At 40.5% G+C, this 24,776-nt stretch overlaps 2 protein-coding genes across 4 annotated transcripts in view; one reads left to right on the top strand and one right to left on the bottom strand.

Annotated features, from left to right (window-relative positions):
• The first annotated feature begins 129 nt into the window (after window positions 1-129).
• Window positions 130-11,303, top strand: LOC143279935 (TM2 domain-containing protein biscotti-like). Its single transcript, XM_076584284.1, has 6 exons — window positions 130-332; window positions 1,910-1,989; window positions 3,915-3,999; window positions 7,663-7,754; window positions 8,745-8,818; window positions 10,639-11,303. Exons 1-6 carry the CDS (start codon window positions 178-180, stop codon window positions 10,744-10,746), a joined length of 594 nt encoding a protein of 197 aa, XP_076440399.1. The 5' UTR covers window positions 130-177; the 3' UTR covers window positions 10,747-11,303.
• The window catches only part of LOC143279934 (trifunctional enzyme subunit alpha, mitochondrial-like), a 53,721-nt gene continuing 40,225 nt past the window's right edge, over window positions 11,281-24,776 (bottom strand). For all 3 annotated transcript variants that reach the window (XM_076584282.1, XM_076584280.1, XM_076584281.1), the window contains 9 exons: window positions 24,460-24,595; window positions 21,434-21,520; window positions 20,351-20,438; window positions 19,972-20,093; window positions 18,427-18,622; window positions 17,443-17,554; window positions 16,290-16,380; window positions 15,483-15,537; window positions 11,281-14,625 (listed from right to left, as the gene is read on the bottom strand). In XM_076584282.1, coding sequence (XP_076440397.1) covers window positions 14,480-14,625; window positions 15,483-15,537; window positions 16,290-16,380; window positions 17,443-17,554; window positions 18,427-18,622; window positions 19,972-20,093; window positions 20,351-20,438; window positions 21,434-21,520; window positions 24,460-24,595 — 1,033 coding nt within the window. In that variant the 3' untranslated portion in view covers window positions 11,281-14,479. The remainder of the gene's footprint in view (window positions 14,626-15,482; window positions 15,538-16,289; window positions 16,381-17,442; window positions 17,555-18,426; window positions 18,623-19,971; window positions 20,094-20,350; window positions 20,439-21,433; window positions 21,521-24,459; window positions 24,596-24,776) is intronic.

Below are 24,776 nucleotides of genomic sequence, written 5' to 3'. Positions count from 1 at the left end.
GATGATATTCTTACTTAGCTAATAGAATCTATGAGGCATTACACAGCAAACAGAATTAATGTTAAGGTAAATTGCATGAAGTACTATTAGAACTATATTTTGTTCATGTTTCCTGTTCCGGGTGTAATTTGGTTACCACCAACATGAGCAAAACTGCGCTGTGAGGAAGAGAAAGTAATGTCATTTCAACGCTGTATATTTGTTGTATATTACGTCGTTGGTTTTTCTCTATGGCTGTCAGTAACATTGGTTCAACCGACGACCGATCCACAGCCAAGCAATTATGGTGACTCCAAAAGTTCAAACAGTTGCGATGGGTTGTTGTTGGGACAGTATCCTTTTTCATCGTTACCTTTCCTTTCAAGTTTTGGGTCAGTGTTTACATTTTCTTCCTAGGACAGCGTAGTGCGTTACAGAAAATGTAATGGATAGATGCGTATCCTGCCATTTACAGAAAGATGGCATGGAAACACCGAGGATTTAATATGGTTGAGAGGGCAGACCTTTTCCAAGACGAAAAACTAAAAATGTGTGACCTCACTTAAAGTATCTCTCATGTGTTTTAGTTCTACACAAGGAAGTATTAGGAAAATAACTTATCGTAAACGTTAATAGTTAAACCATTTTACTACAACTAAATAGAATGTGTGGTTTAACATGTACATATGCAATGTCTCTCTCTCTCTCTCTCTCTCTCTCTGTCTCTGTCTCTATCTCTCTCTCTCTCTCTCTCTCTCTCTCTCTCTCTATATATATATATATATATATATATATGTATGTATATATATGGTTCATGGCAGCAGAAATCTTTTCTCTTGTCAAATTGGTGGCAGTATGTTAGTGTTTGTGTGTGTATGTATGTGTCAATGAAAGTGTGTGAAAGCATGTCATAAGAGCGTGTGTGTGTGTGTGTGTGTGTGTGTGTGTGTGTGTGTGTGTACACTGTATGTATGTGTCATGAGAGCTCTGTGCATGTGTGTTTGTGTGTGTGTGATGTGCAAGCTGCAATATGTAGGAATGTGTGTGTGAGTATGTGGAAAATTTTTGTGTGTGTGGGTGTATGTATTGCGTGCGGGAGTGGGGGTGTTGTAGATATTGTGGAAGCGCTGGAATATAGCAATGTGCGTGTGTGTATACATACATGTATACAATGTGAGCATGTCACTGTGTGTGTTGTGGGAGCTGTGATATGTTGGAATGTATGTTTGTGGGGTGGGGGGTAATGTGAGAAATGGACAATGAAGATTGTGTGTATGTGTGTGTGTGTGTGTGTGTATAAATGTCATGGAACTTGTGTGCTTTTATGTGTAGTGACTGGACCTGTGTACATTGGTTTGACTTTCATGTATGTGACACTGCATGTTTCTTGCATATCTGTTGTGCCTGTGTGTGTGTGTGTGTTTTTTTATATGTCATCTGTGTGTGTGTGTGTGTTTGTTTGTTTGTACACATGTGTATGTATGTTTGTATGTGTAAGTGTGTGTGTGTGTGTTGTGGGATTAACAATATGTGGGAATGTGTGTGTTTGAGTGAGTGTGTGTGTGTGTGTTTGTACACATGTGTGTGTATGTTTGTATGTGTAAGTGTGTGTGTGTGTGTGTTGTGGGATTAACAATATGTGGGATGTGTGTGTGTTTGTGTGTGTGTGTGTATTGTTTATTTATAATCATTTATATATTTATTCATTTATTTTTTTTTTCATTTTATAATTATTAATGTTATTGACATTACTACCAAGAGACAAGAGAAAAATGGGAAAGAGGTGGGGTGAGATGGGTGGACGGCAGTGCTTGGTGTGTTTGTCTACATGTGTTATCGCTCATGTCAAACAGGGTTTTTTTTTTATCTTATCACTTTCGGACTTCAAAATGGGCCATGATTCCTTGTAACTTTCTTAAACTGCTGTCAGATACTTGTGCAATGACACAGAGATTGATCCGGACACACAACAGGCTGTTGGCTGTGACAAAGACAACAGGCTTGCCAAAGGTGAGTTCAGCTAAATTTCCTGCCAGAATGATATACCCATGTGATTTTAGGTTGTCTTTCAGGTTTAGATTTGATCTATGATAATAATAATTGTATTGTATCACTCTTTTTGTCACAACAGATTTCTCTGTGTGAAATTCGGGCTGCCTTCCCCAGGGAGAGTGCATCGCTACATTGACAACGTCACCCATTTTTGACTCACTTGTGTAAACAAAGTGAGTCTATGTTTTAACCCGGTGTTCGGTTGTCTGTGTGTGTGTGTGTGTGTGTCCGTGTGTCTGTGTGTCCGTGGTAAACTTTAACATTGACATTTTCTCTGCAAATACTTTGTCAGTTGACACCAAATTAGGCATAAAAATAGGAAAAATTCAGTTCTTTCCAGTCATCTTGTTTAAAACAATATTGCACCTCTGGGATGGGCACAAAAAAATAAAAAATGAAGCCTAATTATATGCAAACTGCATTTACTGTTATATTTATTTTTTTTGTATTCTCTAAACTTGGCACTTTGAACTCTTATTCTGACACAACAACAAGAGGAGTCATTATTATCATTTTTTGTTCAAACAGGAACTTCTTTTGCTAAGCATGGAATTTTTATTTATTTTGCAAACGTTTTGGTGCAGATAGTAAAAAAGGGAAATTACTCTGTAATTAATGCTAGGGGACTTAATTTATCACAAGTGAGTCTTGAAGGCCTTGCCTCTCTTGTTTTGTGTGAATTTTTTTCTACAGAATTTTGCCAGGGACAGCCCTTTTGTTGCCTTGGGTTCTTTTATGTGCGCAAAATGCATGCTGCACACAGGACCTTGGTTTATCGTCTCATCCAAATGACATAGCATCCAGACCACCGCTCGAGGTCTAGTGGAGGGGGGAAAATACTGGCGACTGCCAGTGTGATTTTTAAACCAGTGTGCTCAGATTCTCTCACTTCCCAGAAGGACGCATTACTTCCAGCCCAACACTCCACTCATTAATAATAATGATGATAATGAAGATAAGAAGAATAATAAACATCAATAATGATGATGATGATAGTATTCATACAGTGCTAAATATTGTACAGAGGCAAATCAAAACACTTTCACACCAGTTACTCGCATAGATGCCTTTAACTCTGATTCAGGATGATGAAAGACAAAACATAAAAATATACTTGAATAATAGAAATTTAGAGAAAACTGTATACTGGAAAGAGTGGAGGTGAGGGGGAGAGCTATTTTGGAAAGAAGTCAAGTAGGTATAATAAAGGCCAAACTTGAAAGAGCTGAGTGCAGAGATTTGACGAATCAAAAGAGGGATCTCATTCTAAGTGTAAGGTCCACAGACAGAAAAAAAAAGGATCAGCAGAGTGTTGAGTATTTAAATACGAGAACATGGAAACAGTGGTTTGAAACCCATGGTGGTAAGTGAGTGGTGTAGAGATAAAGGCAGTTACAAAGTTAGAAAGAGCCAGATTATATAAAATATTAATAACAAAGAGTGCTGTTCTCATGTTTTATTCTGTGTGAGACGGAACTGATAGGATAACCTGACCTTGGACATTACAGTGGAATGTTGGACTGGAGGTAACTTGTCTGCTTTTGAACCCAGAGAATCTGAGTACTCTGGTTTGATTCCCCTTTCACTTGACCTTGAGACGCTAGTCATTTGGATGAGGTGATAATTGGAGGTCCCACATGCAGCATGCACTTAGCGCACTTAAAAGAACCCACAGCAACAAAAGGGTTGTGACAAGAAGAGTAATACAATACAGTTATGGTAGTTTGGTTGTGTATTGTGATTGGCTGTGTTTTGTGATTTGTTTTCAAGCAAATCTTTTCAGAACAGATTCCAAGTCCTGATTCTGAAAAATGTATCACATTTTTTTCTGTTCAGTTCTTAGTCATAGTGCCTGATATATATGAATTCAACACTGTTTGCAGTTTGGTGTGAGCTAGCACCTGGAGTGGAATGTGCTGAACAGTTCCCAAACAAGACATTCCAGAAAAATGTGCCATGCAAGTGGACGTAAGTGCTGACATATTTGTTCCAAAGTTGCCATGATTAGGTTTAACAGTCAATCAGTGTATGTGTGGATTGTTTATGAATATATACAGAATGATTTGTGGAGATGAATATTGGTGTAACTGTGAACTTACCATGAGTTTGCATGCTTGCAAACATGCTTGTGTCATGTGTGTGTGTCTGTATGGTGAGGGTTTATCAGACCTTAGTTTGTCATCATTATGTATACTTAGAAATGTTTTCCTGTAATCTTAAAAAAAAAAAGGAAATGTCTTTTACCTGTGTAAAAACTGTTTGTGTTCTCCAAAGTGTGTTGGTTCGATTCGATTCCAATAGAGAGAGAGGGGAGCAGACAGGGGATATAGGATCAACTAATGATGCACTCACTCACTCTCTCCTCACATCAATAGCAGGGCCACATGGAGTGTTTTTTATAGAGTGTTTACTTTACAGTACAGCACACACACTAAGCAGTTCACCCTACTTAGCAAAAGCAACACACACTAAGGCAGCACACACTGCCTGCTTCAAGTGCTTCCTACAAGCAGCATCTACAAGCAGCACCAACAAGCCACATCTACAAGCAGCATCTACAACTACAAGCAGCACACCTGGAACACAAACACACAACCAAAACCCAGGTCAGGTAAAATCTCAAAATATCCTGACATCACTGACATGAAAGGCCTATACCCTCTCAGCACCTTTCATCACATGTTCACCAGTATGCACCCCTCTCACACATAAATCTATGTGAGGTAATACAAGCTTCATCATGCTTACCTGCCACCAACAGTGACATACTATACTGTGCACAAAACATATCACTGACCAATACAACCCATGTTCCAACTCATGTTACCCATCTTATAATAAAACTGTGTGTTACCATGACCAAACAAATCTCTTTGCCTTCACAAAGTGTCCCACCGACACAAGTACATGTAAGGAAATTATTACTTCCAACATATCTCTGGTGAACAGCAATGTGCAACAACATAGCACTGACCCTCAGTGCTCTCATTGTTAATCAACCCAATCACATTACTATGTTCCTTCCCACTTTGTCTGAACAAAGTAAACCACTGACACATAGCACAACTCCTAAACATGTTACCACAACTACCAGCAAATCAAACATGTGTTCCACAACACTTGCTGTTACCCCCATGTGCACACACACATGAAAAACCCTCAACACACACTGACAATGTGTTAGCCTATAGATCTGTTCAGTTCACACTGAACCAACACCACCTACAATATACAAAACAAGTAAGTAATACATCAAAAATACAGAACAAGATATTTGTAACAACAAAATAGAAGAGGGGATGGGGGGGTACTCAAAAGATATAGGCCAGTATTTCCCTCAGAGGGTAGCTCTCATGATTAAGACATTAACCCCTTTTCTTTCCACAAACCACAAGATCAACTTAAACTAGCTGTCCACTGACATAAAACATAGTTTCCCAACACAACTAAGTTATCAACATAACATAAAACCATTACAAGTCATATACTCACAGCCCAACAAGGATTTCCTTGCACCTCACATCACGGATCAGTCAGTCAGCCTGTGTCAGTCAGTTTTTCTGGGAGACAGCTAAGAACTGGGTGTGCTGACTGGTTTTATCCCTTCCCCCAACATACTGTGCATACTAATACAAGCTATAACACTCACTCCCCCAACTAGTTGAACTGAAATAACCAATCTTTGCTTGTCCTAGTGACGCTATGTGAATGACTGACAGATTCACTGCTTAATCCCAATTCATCCAATTCAACAGATTGATCTGATTTGCTACAATTCTATCCACTTGGCTGTACACATTCTATGACGACAAGTTCACCCATTTATGTCACAAAGAGATTGGGGAGACAGGACAATACAACTCTCGGCCTGTTAGCCGGCATGATCAAAGTTCGCATTTGCATAAATTCTCCCTAGCTTATGTTCCGAAGTCCCACCATCTACGTCAGCTGTGTTCATGAAAGGGGAGATGGGGAATAACTTGAAAGACAGGCCACACGGGATGTTCCGACACTCGTCTGTTTCAGCACGGGGATTGTGGCAGACATCACATAACTGCACGTGTTCCTACAGCTGGGGCGGGTGACACGGCGTCGCTGACCAAAGAGGGCCGACTAGGGAGTGGGGGTGCGGGAGGGGGGAAGGAGGGAGGGTGGCGCGGTGTCGGCGCGACCTCAAAGACTGGACTTTGGAAGGAGCAGGAAGGGAGATAAGAAGGAGGGGGGGGGGGGGTTGAAGGGATGGGGAGGGAAGGGGGACAGAGTGTGGGTGGTGGGGGTGACACTGCTGGCACACTATAACACCTGTATTAACCATTTGTATATATTTCACAAAATATGATGGCAACGGATAGATCAAAAATCTTTTCAGAAACCAAAACAAATAAATCCAATAGCAAGTTTACTTATTTAGAGCGCTGATATCATAAGAATGTGTCTGTAACAACTGAAATTTCAAGTCTAGGAGTTTCTAAAAAAAAAGTTTCAGTTATTGGTAAGGTTAAAATACAGCAATAAAGGAAATACCAAGTATGGTTGTTCAGAATACTTACTCATCGACAGATCACTAATAATGAGATCAAACAGTGACAAGAGCAAGTTCTGTAACTACTTAATGAATAGTTCCCACCTAATCAATGCTATCAAAAGGTGTTTAGGTAGGACGGAAAGGAGTCATTAGAGGATTATGTGTTGTATGATTTATTGATTGTCTAGTGGAGACAAAGCTGTATAAAAAGAAAGCCAATATACTAGGGTCTGCTTGATTGTTTTGTAGACTGTTTAACATATTGAAATATGTTGCAGAGTGTAAGTGTGTGTGTGTGTGTCTGTATGTATGGAGAGAGTATATGTGCTAATGTTTGCTTTGCTATGATGAACAAGGAAAATACAACATGGTCATCACTAAACTGCAATGCTGAAACACTGACTTATGCTGACTGCTCTGGATAGTAAATGCTTATATTATGGTCCAGTTGATATCAAGGAAAAGGTAGAAACAAAAGCAAAGCAGTACAATAGAAAGAAACTAGATATAGAGTGTCATTGTCACTTGTGCATAATCTGATACCATTGTTTTAGGAAAGCACTTTGTGGAAATCCAAATCTTCACACTTGCAAAATGGGTCTAAAATATTATGTGGACATGTTTAAATTCCATTCTTATTATGCACATGAAAAGAGATCAAATGACCTTTTATTTAGTTTTAAAAATAGTTACCTATGCCAGTACACACCTATGCCAGTACATGTACATTCAGTCATTGGGTTATGCAAACACAAACTTACTCCGGAAACAAAGTATGGCTGCTCAACTGATGATAAACGGTCATGCATGTAAAAGTGTGCTTGTATGTATCTTGATCTGCTCTCAATTTACTTGAAAGGGCCACACTCTTACATAATATAGGCCTATGTGCCCACAAATGCTGTACAAATTCAGACTGTCCAGACGTGTGCAGAATGGAAGAGACTGCAGCTGTTCTGAACACAACAATTAATTCGATCTTTTTCAACAGTAAGCAGCTCCTTTTGGCGGCTTTGGGCCATTACAAAGTTCTATAGATTAGTCACCGATGACAGACAGAAATCCCATAACCTGATATTATTTCATGATGGGTTTTTTTCTGCCAGAAACGGCCATTCCTTTGAAAAGGCGCTGTTGCTGTCAGTTTTCCTTGGCATGTTTGGAGTGGATCGCTTCTATCTGGGATACCCTGCCATAGGTAATGCTTTTCATTGGATTCTCTTCTGACTTATACCTCTTTGTGTGCATGGCCATACATTCATGTGCGTGTGTGTGTGTGTGTGTGTGTGCTGGGAAGAGACATAAAGGGCAGATTCTGATTTCTTCCAAGTGGAGTGAATCGCATTTCTAGATTAATGCATACAAGACAGTAACACTTGGTGGTAGGTGGGCGTGTTGGAGGAAGAGGGGCAGAGGGCTATAAACAACTTTTCTTCTATAGATACATAAGAAGTAGTACTACTAGTACAAGACTTATTGGATGAATTTTTTTAGTAATTTTGATGTACACTTTCCTCCCAAATGCCTGTCAGAAATATGTCTGTGAGAATATGTTTTTGAGAAAAACTGAAACCTCATTGCCAAATATGCTGAAGGAACAGAGCAAACTAAGACCAGTCTGTGAGACAAACCTTACACAGATGCACATGTTGCAGGCTGTAAATTGTATGCACATGTACCAGGCATTTCATAGATTTGATAGAACAATTCAAGAACCATGCGTAATGTGTGCATGGTGATCATGGAAGGGAGTGTCAGTTACTCCTTCATTTTTCTCTTTGATATTTGCTGGCAGGCATTTTGAGTGTGCTGAAAGATACTTTTCTGTTTTGGTCGAAGCAGACAATAAAGTATTTTGATTTAAATTGAATTGAATATTGACATATTTTGGTGCTGAAAATGAGTAAACTGAATGTCTGGTCAAAGTTTCATCTTGGCCAGTGAGCGGTCCACGTTGACGTGAAATGAGGTGACACTCACACGATGGGCTTTCTTATCGCATACTGTCAGGATGTTTGTACTGTTCATTGCCATTTTGTAGACAAGTTAAAAGATCTTTAGCCATTTATCCCTTTCTCCACCTCCTTATCCAGTTTGCTCTGAGGTTAAGGGGTGCATTGTAATGTTGAAGCTGTTTATAACCAGAAAACGATGTTACCAACATTGATGCTGACATGTTTGTGTGCAGGTCTGGTGAAATTTTCCACACTGGGCTTCATGTTTCTGGGTCAGCTGGTGGATATTCTGCTCATTGCCACTCAGGTAAGTGACCTGTGTGTGTGTGCCGTAAAGAATGCGTAAAAGTAGGAAGAGGGCAGAAAGATACTGTATTCATATTGAAAGATTGAGACAGTAGTTACTATTAATGATTTTTGTAAGTGTTAAGAATGTGGAAATGCAGTCAAATCTATTGTTTCATTTAATCAAAACAGATAAAATCTTGAAAAGGTCTCACCACTGAATGTGTGTGTGTCTGTGTGTGTGTGTGTGTGTGTGTGTGTGTGTGTGTATAGACTGGGGTGTGAGATTCAATGTAATTAAAAGCATGTTTATTGTGCGCATCTCTTCAATCCAAGGAGCAAACAATTTGATGAATGTGATGGATTGCTTTTTGCAGAAGCTAAATATTTTGCAACATTAAAAGTTTTGTATTGAAAATTTGATTATATATAGATATATTATTATGAACAGTTTGATATATTTTATTTTTAGAAAATGTCTGATGATGATCTGGCACCAATGATGAAAGCTTGACAGGAACAATATAATTGTCAGTAATGTATATGTGCATGATGCATCATGAAAAAAACGATGGCTTCTCTGCAGTATCATGCTGTATTGAGATATTCCAGCGACAGCAGAAAGTATTTGATTGGATAAAGAGAGACAATACCACAGTGTGGAAGCACACCAACAGTCTTCTTTTAACTTTGAATTATGGTTTGGATTATTAAAACTTTTCTGTGACAATTGTAATGCAGAACTTTGGCAGTTTGTTCTCTACTTCAGATTAATTCCAATAATATGAAAGAAATCCCACTCCAGATTAACATTAGCAAAGAAAAACAGGTTGGTTTTAAACAACTGAAGAGTTAGCTGTGAATGGAATGAGTTGTGTTGTGACTGATAAACATGAACTTTTGTTCTTGATGGTGCATTCTTCCTATACCGTTGCAGACACTGGTTTATTGTCTGTGTTCAGCTGGCATTTGTGCAGATTAAAGGATATTAGTTGACTGGAGTAGGGGGAGAAAATGGGTCATCCAACTTTTCGTTAGGTATTTGTTGTGTTGTCGCTTGGACAAATAAGAAGATAAACTCATCTTGTGTGTAACGAAGAATATATATAATAACTGAAAATAAACAAACATGAACTAGACTGTCATCTCCTATGCCCCTGACGGTTGTTGTTCCTCTGGCGCCCTCTCTATTCCCCAAGCATCAAGGAAGATAATTCTAATGACAATAGCTTTCAACACAACAGTATTCAATCAGTGTCTGATGGAAGCGTTGTTTTTTTTTTTTTACAAGGCTCCAAGCAGGACCAGTCTGTGAGAAAGGTTTTGGATGTGGTTTTTTGTTGTTGTTGTTGTTTTTGTTTTTTGTCTTTTAAAATGATGTATCTTCTTCTGCGTTCGTGGGCTGCAACTCCCACATTCACTCGTATGTACACGAGTGGGCTTTTACGTGTATGACCGTTTTTACTCCGCCATGTAGGCAGCCATACTCCGTTTTCGGGAGTGTGCATGCTGGGTATGTTCTTGTTTCCATAACCCACCGAACGCTGACATGGATTACAGGATCTTTAACGTGCGTATTTGATCTTCTGCTTGCGTATACACACAAAGGGGGTTCAGGCACTAGCAGGTCTGCACATATGTTGACCCAGGAGATTTGAAAAATCTCCACCCTTTACCCACCAGGAGCCGTTACCAAGATTCAAACCCGGGACCCTCAGATTGAAAGTCCAACAGTTTTACCATTCAGCTATTGCGCCCGTCAAAATGATGTATATTGTGGATAAATAAATTAATATTGCATATATTGTGCATGGCTCCCTAATTAGTGTATGAACCTTGCAGGTGGTCAAGCCATCGGATGGCTCAGAATATGTGATTGACTACTATGGAGCAGCAGTGCAGCGCATTGTGCGAGACAACTACACCTACCTCCAGCTCCCTGATGATTGATGACACAACATTGTGCGATATGTGAATGGTGGTCAGTTGTTACATGTAGGTGAATGTGTGTATGATGTATGCATGGTGGTCAGTCTTTACACGTATGAATGTGTATATGATGTATGAATTGTGGTCAGTTATTACATGTATGATTGTGTATTTGATATATGAATGGTGGTCGGTCGTTACCTTGTATGAATGTGTGAACTCTTGGATATCAGATTGCTTGATGAATGAAGAATACTGTATCGTTGTCTTCAAGGAGTGTGTGCTGGTGAAGATTATTTATTTGGTGTCAGTTGTCAAGATCCATAGTGAAATTTGATTGTTTTGCATATTTTGATACTGGGGCGAGGGGGGGGGGGGGGGAAGAAGAATGAATGTGGTTTGTTTATTATATGTGACAAACAAGGTTCATGCTGTTCTTCATCTGCATGCTGTTTTCATTCCCCTTCCTTTCGGTTCTTGCAGTCATTTCTTCATTAACATCGACCTCCACAAACATGGGAAGAGGAAAGGCACTTCTAGGAAGTATGTACTGTAAAAAAAAAAAAAAAAAAAAAGAATTCACTCAAACCAGACTGATAACAGTTGGAAACATGAGTATTGTCACTGTTTGTTAGTGCATGGACTGCTTGAATACTTCAAGTTCTTGGAGTATGACTGTATAACTCGCGAAAAGAGGTGAGCTCAATCTGCTCAGCTTCTCTGATATGAGGAAGCCCCCCAAGAGATTGGAGGTACCATGGCAGGACTGGTTGGGCACTGGTCTTGTAATCCAGTGTTCACCAGTGATCAGGGTTCAAGGCCCTGCTCCGGCGTAGTGTTGTGTCCTTGGGAAAGGCACTATACTCCAGTTCTCCTCACTTTGGGTACCCAAATTTGGTTTGGGGGGGAAGTTAAAACGGCGGGAGGAGAGGACTGAGCCCAAGACAGTGGATATTAATTCGCTACCCCAATGGCAGTAAAAGGTTACAAGACTTTAACCCAAAAGGGTGGTTGGTTGTAGAGGTCACTGCTCACACATCTCACACTTCATTTTTCTCATCTTCATGAGAACACTTTGGGAAAACTAGAAATCCCACCATGCTTGAGTGGAACCTGTTGCCAAGCACTCCACATGTACGTGTTGGAGATACTCTGTGAATCGGTGCTTGACCCACAGGCAAACGAAATAAACGTCATAAAATCTTTTGTTTTACTTTGTGATTGTTCACTCCAGTTGTCAGTCTGTCCAAGAGAATAGCAAAGGAATTAGCTCTGAAATACACATTTATTCATATTTGGAATGGCTGCTTTATATCACCAAAAAGCAAGTGCATCCATGAATAGGAACAAACTACCTTGCATACATATCTACAGTGTTTCATCTGGTTCTGTTTCTCTATAGTATTTCATCATTCCTGTCAAATTATACATAACATGCAGACATACACACATTATCAATCCATATAAAAGAAATTAAAAGATGTAGGATCTCGAGTTTATCAACAACAACAACACACACACACACACTTGATATATATAATTATATATATATATATGAGATGTTTTATGTGTGTCCACTGGTAAATGTTCACAAACTGATTTTAACAGTGTAAATGTTTACACTGATTTTCCTTAAACATGAAAAATACAGATGATTTGGCAGTGGGTAATTATTGAATTATAAATCAGATTTACATAGTGTAATTAAATTGAGAGACTTATAAAAGAATTTATAAAAGAACCCAAGACTCCTAAACGAACCCATGGCAATAAATGTCCACTTTGATAGGATAACAAATACACTTGCAGGAAGAAGAAAAAAGGTTGCGCTCCACTGCAGCAATGCGCTCTCCTGAATTACACACAGAGAAATTTATTGTGAAAAAGAGTAAGAGTTATAGAATACAAATGGGTACTGTTTTCTTTGTTAGCCTTCAACTCTATTTTTGAGCCCTCAGTACAAACCATTCAAGAGAAGTTTGAATCCAAAGACAGATGAATAAAATGTTACTCCGCTTTGTGGAGTACCGTAAAGTTCGGTCTATAAGCTGCGACTTTTTACCCCAGCTTCAACCTCTGTGGCTTATACAATGATGCAGCTTATTTGCGGATTTTAACGCTCCCGGGAGTGTCACGTTCTCGTCTATTCTTAGCTGCCCTTCAACTCACCAAAATCATGATTTCTGTCCATGAATTTTTGGATGAGCTTCAGGATAGTGTGCTAACTGTTTACGTTTTATAAATCAAATCCGCACACATTAAAGCCTTCAGATCAGCATACAGTTCTACTCTGCTCAAGTGTACACCCTCATCATGCCGAAAACGCAACATTATGCCTATGATGCAGCCTTCAAATTGAAGGCGATCGACCTAGCAGACGACAGTGCAAGCGACGAACCAGCAGCGACCTCCACCTTCATGTTCATGAAGTGAAAGCGAGGCTAAGTCAGTGACAAGATGGCGAAGGAAGCTGTGCTGGTTCTCTTCAACTCGGACACTGAAGACGAAGATTTTAGTGGATTCAGTGAGCAGGATGACGTTGAATAAATTTGACTATCCCTAAATTATGGATCTTATTTTCGTTGTGTTTTTTTGTGTTTTTTTGTTTGTTTTTTGTGGCACTAGCAGTATTTTCACTTGCTTTTCTTTGTGTTGTTCCCGCTTGTGTTTATTTCATAACCTACAGTATTGACAGCTTTTCTTAGTATCAGTATTTGTTCCGGTACCGGAAATAAGTGCGGCATATAAACCGGTGTGGCTTATGTATGTATAAAGTTCAGTTTTTTCCAAAATTTAGTGGGTGCGGCTTATATACCAGTGCACTCAATAGACCGAACTTTACGGTATTCTAGAAAGGAAAAGTATCTGAGGGTTTGCTATACACTCTCCATTTAAAACTTCTGTGTTAAACCACCTTTTGGAATTCATAATTCAAGTTACATTCATTTTCTATGGCTAGTTGAGCAAAAAGGTGGTCACATCATACAGCATTTCGAAAATATACAGAATATTGCTTATTTGCATATTCAGTCACATGGCACAAAAGCAGGCACAAGATTATTCAAATCAAAACAAATTATGGCATAGATTAAAGCCCTTCCCCAACCAAACAACAAAAGAACTTAAAAAAATCACAGTTGGATATACTTTTAAAAGATATAATAAAATTTTAAAAATTAAAAAGATCCTGTTCTATGCATTCACAGCAAATGCTTATGCAGTCCTCCAGAGAGTATATGAAATGTCACAGACAGAATCCCACACTGACCACTGGTTTAGCCTTACCCCCTCATGTTTCTTCCCAGCTTTTTCCCTTCCCTAGCAGCACCTCTGTATGAACAGCAACTTTGAAACAAGTTCAGGTCATTAACCCCTTCACTGCCAAACCTTCGTAAAATAAGATCAGAGAGCCATCAATATGAAGTGCAACTGATACACATTGTGTACATTTCAATGGTGTGATTGAATTTGCTGAGTCAAACATCAAAAATAATGCAATACCATTTGGGAAGAAGTCCAAATGAAGATTTGCGACTGAAAAACTCCACCTGTAAGCTCAATCTTATCTCATTGAGGTGACAGCCTTTCATGGGGATGAGCATCCTTGTCGGCAGCAATGAAAAAGAATGAACAATAAGCAGCAGTACATGGCTGGCCCACCTATCACACTGTCAGCTACCCCATCCACACTGCTGTAGCAGGAGGGACCATGCACAGAACCCCCCACACCTCACGTCCCCAGACAGCTCAGGCACTAGGAGTGGAACTTCTTGCTGCTGTCCTTCGCATGGTCCAACAGCAGCTGGCAGGGCTGGAACTCAGGGCCGTACAGAGCCTGGTACCGCTCCATGCGGGCCACCAGTGGCCCTGCTCCATGCAGGTCCAGGTACCGGAAGGGGCCTGGTGAGGACAGCAACACAAAACACTGTACTCTGTGTGTTTTTCCTGGCGAAACAGTGCCCAAGTGATTGTTTGGCACAACTGTGTTTCCTTTCACACTGATGGAGTGGTGGCCTAGTGGCAATGCATCTAACTAGGAAGCAAGAGAATCAGAGCGTATATGATTTCAAATCTGACACGCCAGAATTTTCTTCCCTTCCACTAGATCTTGGGTGGTGGTTTGGATGCTAGTCATTCAGATGAGATGATAAACCAAGGTCCCAGGCATAGCATGCTTTTAACATACTTAAAAGAACCCAAGGCAACAAAAGAGTTCCTGGCAAATTTGAAAGTAAAAATCCACTCTACTTTTCATATATGTGTGAGTATGTATGTGTGCATGAGTGTGACTGAAGTCTAACTGAATGACACAGGAAACAAATTTTGAGTTTCTAAAGGAAACTCACTTGGCTCTACCCAGGTAGGAAGCCTGTTGTGAAAGTGACTATGTTTGTAAAGCGCTAAGAGCTTGGTCTCTGACTGAGGATAGGTGCCAAATACGTATTCCTATCAATCAATCACACTGTTTCCTGGCAAACTAAGCCTTGCCAACTTACTGATGGTTATAATATTTACATGCCCCTTGTGCATGTATGATTTGCACTGTCAGTGTTTACAAGACTAAACATACCCAAATTTATTGCCCATGAAGCTGATTATAGATCAAGAGATCAAATGTGAGCAAGGCAGCAGTTGGACTGGGTCACTTCGTTTCATTCAGGATCATTTTCAGACAAAGCACTCAGCTCTCTGCCACTCCATGTTAAAAAAAAAAAAATCATCAGAGAACGAAGACAAGTAAACAAGGTTCAACTTACCGCCATAGAATGGAGGGAATCCCAGTCCAAAGACTGCTCCAATGTCACCGTCAGTCTGAAACACAGTCAGCACCACTGCTGGCTTCGGATGGACATGGACAAAACACTGACAGTTTCCTTCTTTCTCTTTCTTGTTCCCTCTATTCCCCTCTCCTCATCACTCTTTCTCTCTGCTTCACTGTGAATGTGTGTCTTGGGGCCATTGATTGTTGGGGTCACATACACACACACACATACATGTGTGTGTTTGTTTTTAGGTGTGGTTTTTTTTTGTTTTGTTTAATGAGTGGGGTGAAGGGGGGGTAACTCATTTCCCCTTCCTTCCAGCTTCTTGACATTAATATCCTGTCGTTCATTCCACTTTCTTCATGCAAAACTCCTCCTTGATTTATTCTGTCACTAAATGCGAGAAGACGACAAGCATCCTAAATACAGTCTCTTCAATCATTCTGTGATTATGGATTTTGTTCCCTCGTTAAAAGCAGTCCACTAAAGCCTGCTTTGATTCGCAGGTGTTCGTCTGGTTCGTAGTTTTGTCTGTTTTGCTCCACCCAGTCCTTTCTCGTATCCACTTCAACATAAAAAGCAACAAGATGATTAAATTTATATATAAATAAATCTCACACTCCCTCACCCACCCCCTTTCTTCTACCCACTCCAGATATAAACAAGCAGCAAGACAAATAAATAACTTCCACTCTTTCTCCCTCCACCTCTGCCCACTCTCAAACATAAATGACTAGATGGTGAAATAAAGAATAATCTAACATTTTAAGGCAAGAAAAACATAAGTGAAAGAAAACTGACCGGGTTGGAGAGGATCCCGTCCTGCAGACAGTACACGGCCTCATTGACAAAACGGGAAAACAGACGGTACCACACTTCCTCATCAGTGAGTCTGAAAACACACCATGGTATATATGTAGATATTAATGGTTTAAGGTAATACATGAATGTTTGAAAACAACATTCTTGCAGGTAATACATGCATTTGGCCTATTCCCAATGCTTAAAGTTGCTGAATATTTCACAACAATAAAAATAACTGACAGTTACACAAGAAAGTATCAGCAACTATAAGATAATGAATGTTTATTTCAGCACAGTTAAAACAATGGAAAACAAAACAATTACAAATAAAGCATCAGTTGCAGTTAATACTGCACACTGATCAACAATGGGTTTTTGCTTTTAAGCCATCTGAACATTACAAATAAAAATACAAATAAAATCATTCTGTTTGTTTATATTCCACCTGACTACACAAGCCTGTCTAAATACCAGTCTCCTTCAAACTAAGCCAGCTATTGCCAGCACAACACCAGTTAAAACATGCATCAGCATGTATTCCCACATTCATTTCCCAGGTTTGCAAAAATAGTCCAATATTTTCAAACATAGATTTCATTTACATCACAAGAAACGATTTTCCATCAAACATGAAAATTACAATGATTCACTGTTTAAAACGATATTTCACAGCTGTGGTTAAAAACTGATCGGACACAGGAGAAGGAAGAGGATTTTTGTTTAATGTCCCGTCACACATATCGGTGATTGAAGACATTTTGTTAAAGTATTTATGAATACATTTGAGTATTATCGGTTAGAAGGGGTGGGAGATGTGAATTAATGGAGGGTTGGGGGAAACTGGGCAAATGAGGGTGAAATGTGGGTGAAATTTGAAAAAATGAAAAAAAAAATCTAAATACAATTACAGGAAATTACTTAAAGGACTTTGTAAAAGAGAAGTCGTTAAACTGACAAGCGATTGGACACAGACTTTGTCAACCAAAGAAGACAACTGGGTAGGAAAAAATGAAGTCTGAAAGAGCGCCAAAGGAGATGACAATTTTTTTTTTTTTCATCTGGTTGTCTGTGCTGTAACACTGTTCACATCAGCATAGTTAATAACAGCACATATTGACAAATGGACAAGACCAGACCTCAGTTCACTCACTCTGTCTTGGATTCCAGGCGGAAGGTTTCCAACAACCTCAAGACTTCCTCATTCTCTGATCTGTTGTTGGTGTTCTTTTCATAGACGTAGAATCCCTTGCCTGCTTTTCTACCTGCAGCAATGATTAATTCAAATCAGCCTACATCACAAACACATGCAGGCATGTGGCCACACACACACACACACACACACACACAATTACAAACATTCACCTCAGCTCTAAACTGACTGTACTGCACACGTAAAGGAAATTTTATTCCTAAAATTACGTTTAAAATCTTCTTCTACCTAATGACTTGAATATCCAGCTTTAAAACAAAAGAAAAGGCCACAACAATACAGGGCAGGCACGAAACGGGTCAGTATTCTTTCCTGTATTTTCTTATTCTATTTTCTTACCCATGCAGGACTGCACGACCAGTCCTGGAACAGGTGACTAAACTGATCATTCCAGTGGGTGACAAAGACACACTGGTGTTCAAGTTGCATGTTTTCACCTGACCACTCCATCAGTCTCATTCGCTGTTTGTGTGTTTTTTCAGTTATTGTATTGCCATATTTTACCGACAACAAGGCTCTTCAAATTATAAAGCTCATCCTTCAAATCAAGAAGAAAAAGAACTCATTTTGACTATACATAAGGTGCAGCATATTGTAAGGTGTTTATTACAAAAATAAACAAAAAAATCTTGCAGCTTTGGTGGCTAAACAAATCCACCCGTTCACAATACAGTGTAATCCTGAAGACTCACAACCTATCATTGTTGTGAATGAAAAGTTTTTTAGTTCAAGTTTACATTAGTCACACACCCAACTAAAACACAGTGTTACTGCATAGACTCGCATTGTAAACACACGCATAAGCCCCAAATTCCTCTTACTTCTTTCATATTCAGTGTTCTAACAGGTGGGTGTTCATGCACAAATTCATCATCAATCACATGCTACAGAAAAACCACAACAACAACACATTCTGTCTCCTACCCAGGAAGGAGTTTCTGACCATCTCTTTGAGCAAGTTGATGTCACCCCCTCTGAACCTCTCTCCAAAAGCTTTGCCCAGATCCTCTACAACGTGAGCTGCCACATCGATGCCCACTTCGTCAAAAACGGTAGTCACTCCCACAGGAAGGCCTCGCGCTTTGGTCAGTTTGTCAAGCTGCTTGGGTGTCACCCCTTCCTGTAACCAATCAACAGCAGGTTATTTTACTGGAAACTTAATTCACAGTTCTTTCCATGGTTTTCAATGATCAGCAGATTGTTTTACTGGAGTTTTAACAGCTCTCTCAACTGACTTTTGATGGTCAGCAGATTGTTTTACTGGCGATTTAACAGCTCTCTCAACTGACTTTTGATGGTCAGCAGATTATTTTACTGGCGATTTAACAGCTCTCTCAACTGATTTTTGATGGTCAGCAGACTGTTTTACTGGCGATTTAACAGCTCTCTCAACTGACTTTTGATGGTCAGCAGATTGTTTTACTGGCAATTTAACAGCTCTCTCAACTGACTTTTGATGGTCAGCAGATTGTTTTACTGGTGATTTAACAGCTCACTGATTTTCAAATCAGTCATGAAGATGTGTGATAAATTTGTTTTACTTCCTATACTCAAAATAGTCTATGTGTCGTTCCAAATTTACATGCCTAAATCATGTTCGCGATATGAAAATAAGCAGCCATCTTGGCCAAACTGAAAACCACTGGGTTACCAGATGGCTACATTCTGACACCTGGGTCTTCCCATCCAGGACGTGGCCCAGTGTGTTGTGAAAGTTGCCATCTGTCTCTTGTCAGGTGGGGAATGCGTCAAACTCAGGCAGGGAGCCCCACCTTGAAGGACTGCACCGTCTGATCCCAGGTAACTTGGGCACACCCAAGTAGGACCCAGCTTCTAGATGAGCTTGATGCTGACAGGGTCTGGATTCTCAGGCAAAGAAAATGTATTATCATGACAGAATCAAAAACTTTTTTTTTAAAAGCTCTTTCTCAGAGTTGGTCTTCACACATTTCTACTATCAACTCAGTCTCAAGGCCAGTCTTCTACACAGTAACAAATCAGAAAGGGATTTCCCTTTCACCTTCACACAGATTCTATCTGGCCCTTACACATTCTAAAATAATCTTCTTCGTTTATGGCCTGCAACTCCCATGTTCACTCGTACATGAGTGGGCTTTTACGTGTATGACCATTTTTACCTGCCATATAGGCTGCCATGGGGGGGTGCATGCTGGGTATGTTCTTGTTTCCATAACCCACCTAACGCTGACATGGATTACAGGATCTTTAACAAGCGTATTTGATCTTCTGCTTGCCTATACACATGAAGGTGGTTCAGGCACAAGCAGTTCTGCACATATGTTGACCTGGGAGATCGGAAAAATCTCCACGCTTTATCTACCAGGCGCTGTTACCTAGATTCGAACCTAGGACCCTCCAATTGAAAGTCCAATGCTTTGACCACTTGGCTATCGCGCCCATCATTCTCAAATCAAACAGTGACTATCCACCCAGCAAAAATCAACCTACCTGGAGAACCCGGATGGTCTCAGCCAACAAGGGGGCCAGGATACGAGAGGTGTAGAACCCAGGTCCATCTCCAACACAGATGACAACTTTGCCCTGGCGAAGCCCCACATCCACTGCTGAGGCTGTGGACACAACACAAGGAGTGGGACTTGAATCAAAGTTTTACAAGGTGATTCATATTAACCATTACAGTCAACAGCTGCAGCTGATATGTTCATATTGTGTCCTGTTTCCATTATCAAATATTATATATTGGGCCATGTCATTAAACTAAAGTAGTATCTTGAAAAAACAATACATTTTTTAAATGGTTTTCCCCACTGGCCTTTATACAATCTCTCTGTAAGCCACCACCCACCCACTGTGGCCCCTTACAGACCTGTGGTGTCCTTGGAGGTCTTCTTGGTGGTGATGATCTCCAACAGCTGCATTTTGTCAACAGGAGAGAAGTAGTGCATGCCTACCACCTGCACACACACACACACACACACACACACACACACACACACTCACACACACACACACACACACATGCAGCAGCAGCAGCTTAGTCCCCTCTGCCTAGGTGGTGTCCTAAGTACACTAAATCTTCAGAACACCACTGAAGTGACACAGCAGCAGTGCTGGGTCTCCTCTGGTGTGTGGCCTCCTGGCAACCTAACATCAATGGTTCCCTGTGGACTGCCGGCATTAGGACTGCGATAGATGAACCCAGGTGTAGCCGTGTGTGGGGAACTTGAAATGAGCAACGTGGGAGTAATGTGACTAAAATGGTGCAGGTGACAGGGCAGCAAAAGAAAAACAACAACAACAACAAAATCCCTTCAGCCACAGTAGTACCAGTTTTCATGGTTGTTTGACCTAAGAGCTGCCCATTTATGTCCTTCTGTGGGTTTTTTGGTTTTTGGTGTGGGTTTTTTTTTTTGTGTGTGTTTTGTTTTTGTTTTGTTTTTTCAGGGGGTGGGGATGGGAAAGGAGTTAGAGGAGCAATGATTTTTTCGTTTTGGTTGTCTTTGAATTCAGACCATCCCTGTTGCCAGTTTCTTTGTGGCTTGAATAAAAAAAAAAAATCAGAACTTTTTTTCTTAGCTGGAACAGTTAAGTGTTGTTATATGGAGCAACTGTGTTCACCAGATTAATGTGTTCTTTATTGTGGTCACATCTTCTGGCTTAGCATCTTTTTTTTTTCTTTTCATTTTTCCTCCACACCCACCTCCCCTCCTCCCTGTACATGTCATTTTTCCTTGTTAAACAGACCAGTCAACTGGATGTTATCAGAACTATTCTTTCGTTCCTGACAAAAAAATATACACACACTTCTCTAACACTCTACTACTCTGGACTACATGGACCAGTGGGCAAGCTTTCTGTTCTGGAAGTCCACTTTATATCTGGAGAACTAATGTCTTGTGTGATCTGTGACAAACAGAAAACAAGGTGTGTCTTGAGAGAAGATTCTCACCTTTTCGGGTCGCTTGCTGGCTTCAGCGATCTGTGTGATGGGTAAGGCCGATGTGTTGGAGGCAAAGATGCAGTGCTCTGGGATTTGCTGAAATACAATGAGCAGCATTCTGTCATTATGCAGCTACGTTACGCTTTATCAAAATATGCCTATCTTTTCCCTTTCTTTCTTTCTCTTAGGTTATTACTAAATGCCCCATACACAAAATATTGTGAAAATATTGAATGCATTTGCAAGGGACGTTTAACGGTAGAGCATGTTTTAACCTGCTGTTTAGTAATGAAACCTTTTTTGCCTCCAGAAATAACGGAACACGTGTTACCAGTTTCAAATGTTAACATTTCTTGGAAAAAGTTATATATTTCAAACTGTTCTTTATTAAAGTTAGCTAGTTATGTGTTAAATAGTCCAGTTGGTTGTTTATTGTAGGTCCCCTCATGAACCTCTTTCCAAAAAATAATCTACAGAAGTAGTGCATACAATATTTGATTTTTTTTTTTTTTTTTTTGTCCTAATCCCGCTTCCCCCGTCCCGCCTCTCACACACACCCTTCCAATATTATGTTTTTTCTTTCTCCAATCACTGATACTCACCCTCTCCATTTTAGATTTTGTACTCATCTTTTCCACATTCTGCTCTCTCTCTCTGTCTGTCTCCCTCTCTCTCTTCCTTTCTTAGTCCCCTCCCCTTGCCTCCCCCCCCCCCCCCCCATCCCCCCCCTCACCTCAACCACCCCCCTTTTCATTCGAATATACAGGAATGTCAATTTCTAATTAATACTAACAATCATCATTATGATAGGAATGATAATAATCCAAATAATAATAATAATAATATTATTTATTTTCAGTCTAATATCATCATCTTAGATGACTATGAATAAATAAACGAACGATTTCTTTCTCTTTGAGTACAAGGACAAAATATTCTCAGGGCACACACACACATGCACACACATGCACGCACATATGTAAACACACTCACACACACACACACAGAGTACTAAAATTCGTTCATAATATACATACAAAAAATCAGTCACTGGCTGTCACTCAGTGCATGAGAGAATGACATCATGTACCATAACTTTGGTAGATGTCAGAGGTGGTGTAGCTCAAGCACCTTCATCACCAACCCGATGTTTGTCAGCTCAACCCCAGAAGGTTGGTGAAAATATATCCTTTCAGAATACCTAATCATGTACGTCCATACGTCAAAGCACCTATTTTTATATGATGGAGTCTCCCGTCGGACCAACGGATGAGCAGGCAGGCAGGCTTATCTGTCAGTGGGTGTCCTCATATGTGAGAAGAGGCCGATTCTGGATGCGCAGTACTTCCCACAGGTGATGCCAGGGAAAACATCTCCAGAAATTGAGCCCTGCTTCCTTCGCTCACGCTCCTCCTTAATGGCCAGCATTCTCTTGTTTTCAAACATCTTTATGCCACTAGAGCACAGCACAGCATCCTCAGTGAGAGTGGTCAAGGGCCTCAGCTTCCCAGGAAGCGATGACTATGTCACAGGCTTTGAGGTTTGTCTTCAAGGTGTCCTTGAAGCGCTTGCAGGGTCTTCCAAGTTTGCGGTGGCCTTCCTTCAGCTGACCATACAAAAGCATCTTCAGGATCCTGCTGTCTGTCATGCGGACAACGTGTCCTGTCCAGCGTAGCTGGCACTGGATCAGCAGGCTTTCGATGCTGGGCAGGCCGCTCCTCTCTAGGTCCTGGAGGTTGGAGATCCTGTCTTGCCACTTTATGCCGAGGATCTTTCGTAGGCATCTCTGGTGAAACTGCTCAAGTTGTTGAATGTGATGGCGATACGTCGTCCATGTGTCACAAGGTGGTCAGCACAACAGCTCTGTTGGTTTTGATTTTGGTGCTGAGCCTGATGCCTTTGTTTTTCCACAGCCTGTTGTTGAGTCTGTCAAAGGCGGAACTGGCCTTGGCGATGCGCAGCGTCACTTCTGCATCAAGGGCTCCATTGCTGCATAGGGTGCTGCCCAGGTAGCAAAACTTGTCGACTGACTTGATCTCTGTGTCATCAGTCTTGATTGCAGGTGGGGGGGAGGCACTGGCATTCTGTGAGCTAGCTGGTTGGTACATGGACTTGGTCTTGCTGAGGGTGATGGTGAGTCCAAAGCACCTGCAGGAGGTTGAGAACCTGTCCATAATGAACTGCATGTCTTCATGGGTGTGTGCAGCAAGCATGCAGTCATCAGCGAAGAGGAACTCTCTCAACAGTGCTTCAAACACCCTGGACCTGGCGTGGAGTCGCCGCAAGTTGAAAAGTTTGTCATCTGTGCAAAACTGAATGTAGATGCTCCGGTCATAGTCTTGGAAGGTGTCAATAGGCATGGCAGAGAAGAGAATGGAGAACAGTGTGGGTGCCAGGACGCAGCCCTGCTTCACTCCATTTACCACAGGGAACGGATCCGACATGTCAGTATTTTCCTGTACTCTCGCCTGCATGCCATTGTGGAATGATGCAATCAGCTGCATTAGGCTCTCTGGGCAGCCAAACTTTAGGAGGATCTTCCACAGACCATGGCGGTTCACCGTGTTGAAGGCCTTAGTCAGGTCTACAAAGACCATGTGGAGCTCCTTGTTCTGCTCACGGCACTTCTCTTGCATCTGGCGTACGGCAAACACCATGTCACATGTTCCCCTGCCTGAGTGGAAACCACACTGTGCTTCAAGGATGACTGTGTTGGAGACATGGTCAACCAGTCTGTTCAGTATGAGCAAACAGCATTTTAATACATCCATTCAAAAAACCTTCTTACATACATCCATTCAAAATATATACATCCATTCAAATCACCTTTATACACTCATTCAAAATACCTATTCATATCATCCATTCAGACTGTTCATTCATATACATCCATTCAAAATACCTTTATACTTCCATTCAAAACACCTATTCAAATACATCCATTTAGATTACCAATTAATATACATCCATTCAAAATACCTATTCACACATATACATCAATTCATATAACACCAGAAAAATGCCAAGTGACTCACTGCTTCCACTTCCTTGATGACCTTGTGCTTGATGTTGATGTCCTCAAACACAGCCTCTATCACCATGTCACAGTTCTTAAAGTGCTCGTAGCTGATGGTGGGGTCCAGGTTGGAAATGATGACATCTCGCTGGAAGCTGCACCACACCACACCACATGGGCAGGTCAGATAGCCAAATATATTCCAAATATAATAATTAACATATACATTGTTTTTTTTCTTTTAAAATTTTTTTTTTACAATAACATATATTTTAATTTTAAAGACTGTGTGTGTATAATAGTCAGTCATGTCTATGAGCATCTACAGCAGAGGAA

The sequence above is a fragment of the Babylonia areolata genome, chromosome 3, assembly GCF_041734735.1.
Source record: "Babylonia areolata isolate BAREFJ2019XMU chromosome 3, ASM4173473v1, whole genome shotgun sequence".
NCBI lineage: Eukaryota > Metazoa > Mollusca > Gastropoda > Neogastropoda > Buccinidae > Babylonia > Babylonia areolata.
The sequence above is the reverse complement of the archived record's forward strand: the minus strand, read 5'-3'. Positions and strand labels throughout refer to the sequence as shown.

Coding starts and splice junctions, on each gene's coding strand:
- LOC143279935 (XM_076584284.1), top strand. CDS start 178: ATGTCATTTCAACGCTGTATATTTGTTGTATATTACGTCGTTGGTTTT. Junction 4,000..7,662: donor AATGTGCCATGCAAGTGGAC/GTAAGTGCTGAC, acceptor TTTTTCTGCCAG/AAACGGCCATTCCTTTGAAA. Junction 8,819..10,638: donor TTCTGCTCATTGCCACTCAG/GTAAGTGACCTG, acceptor TGAACCTTGCAG/GTGGTCAAGCCATCGGATGG.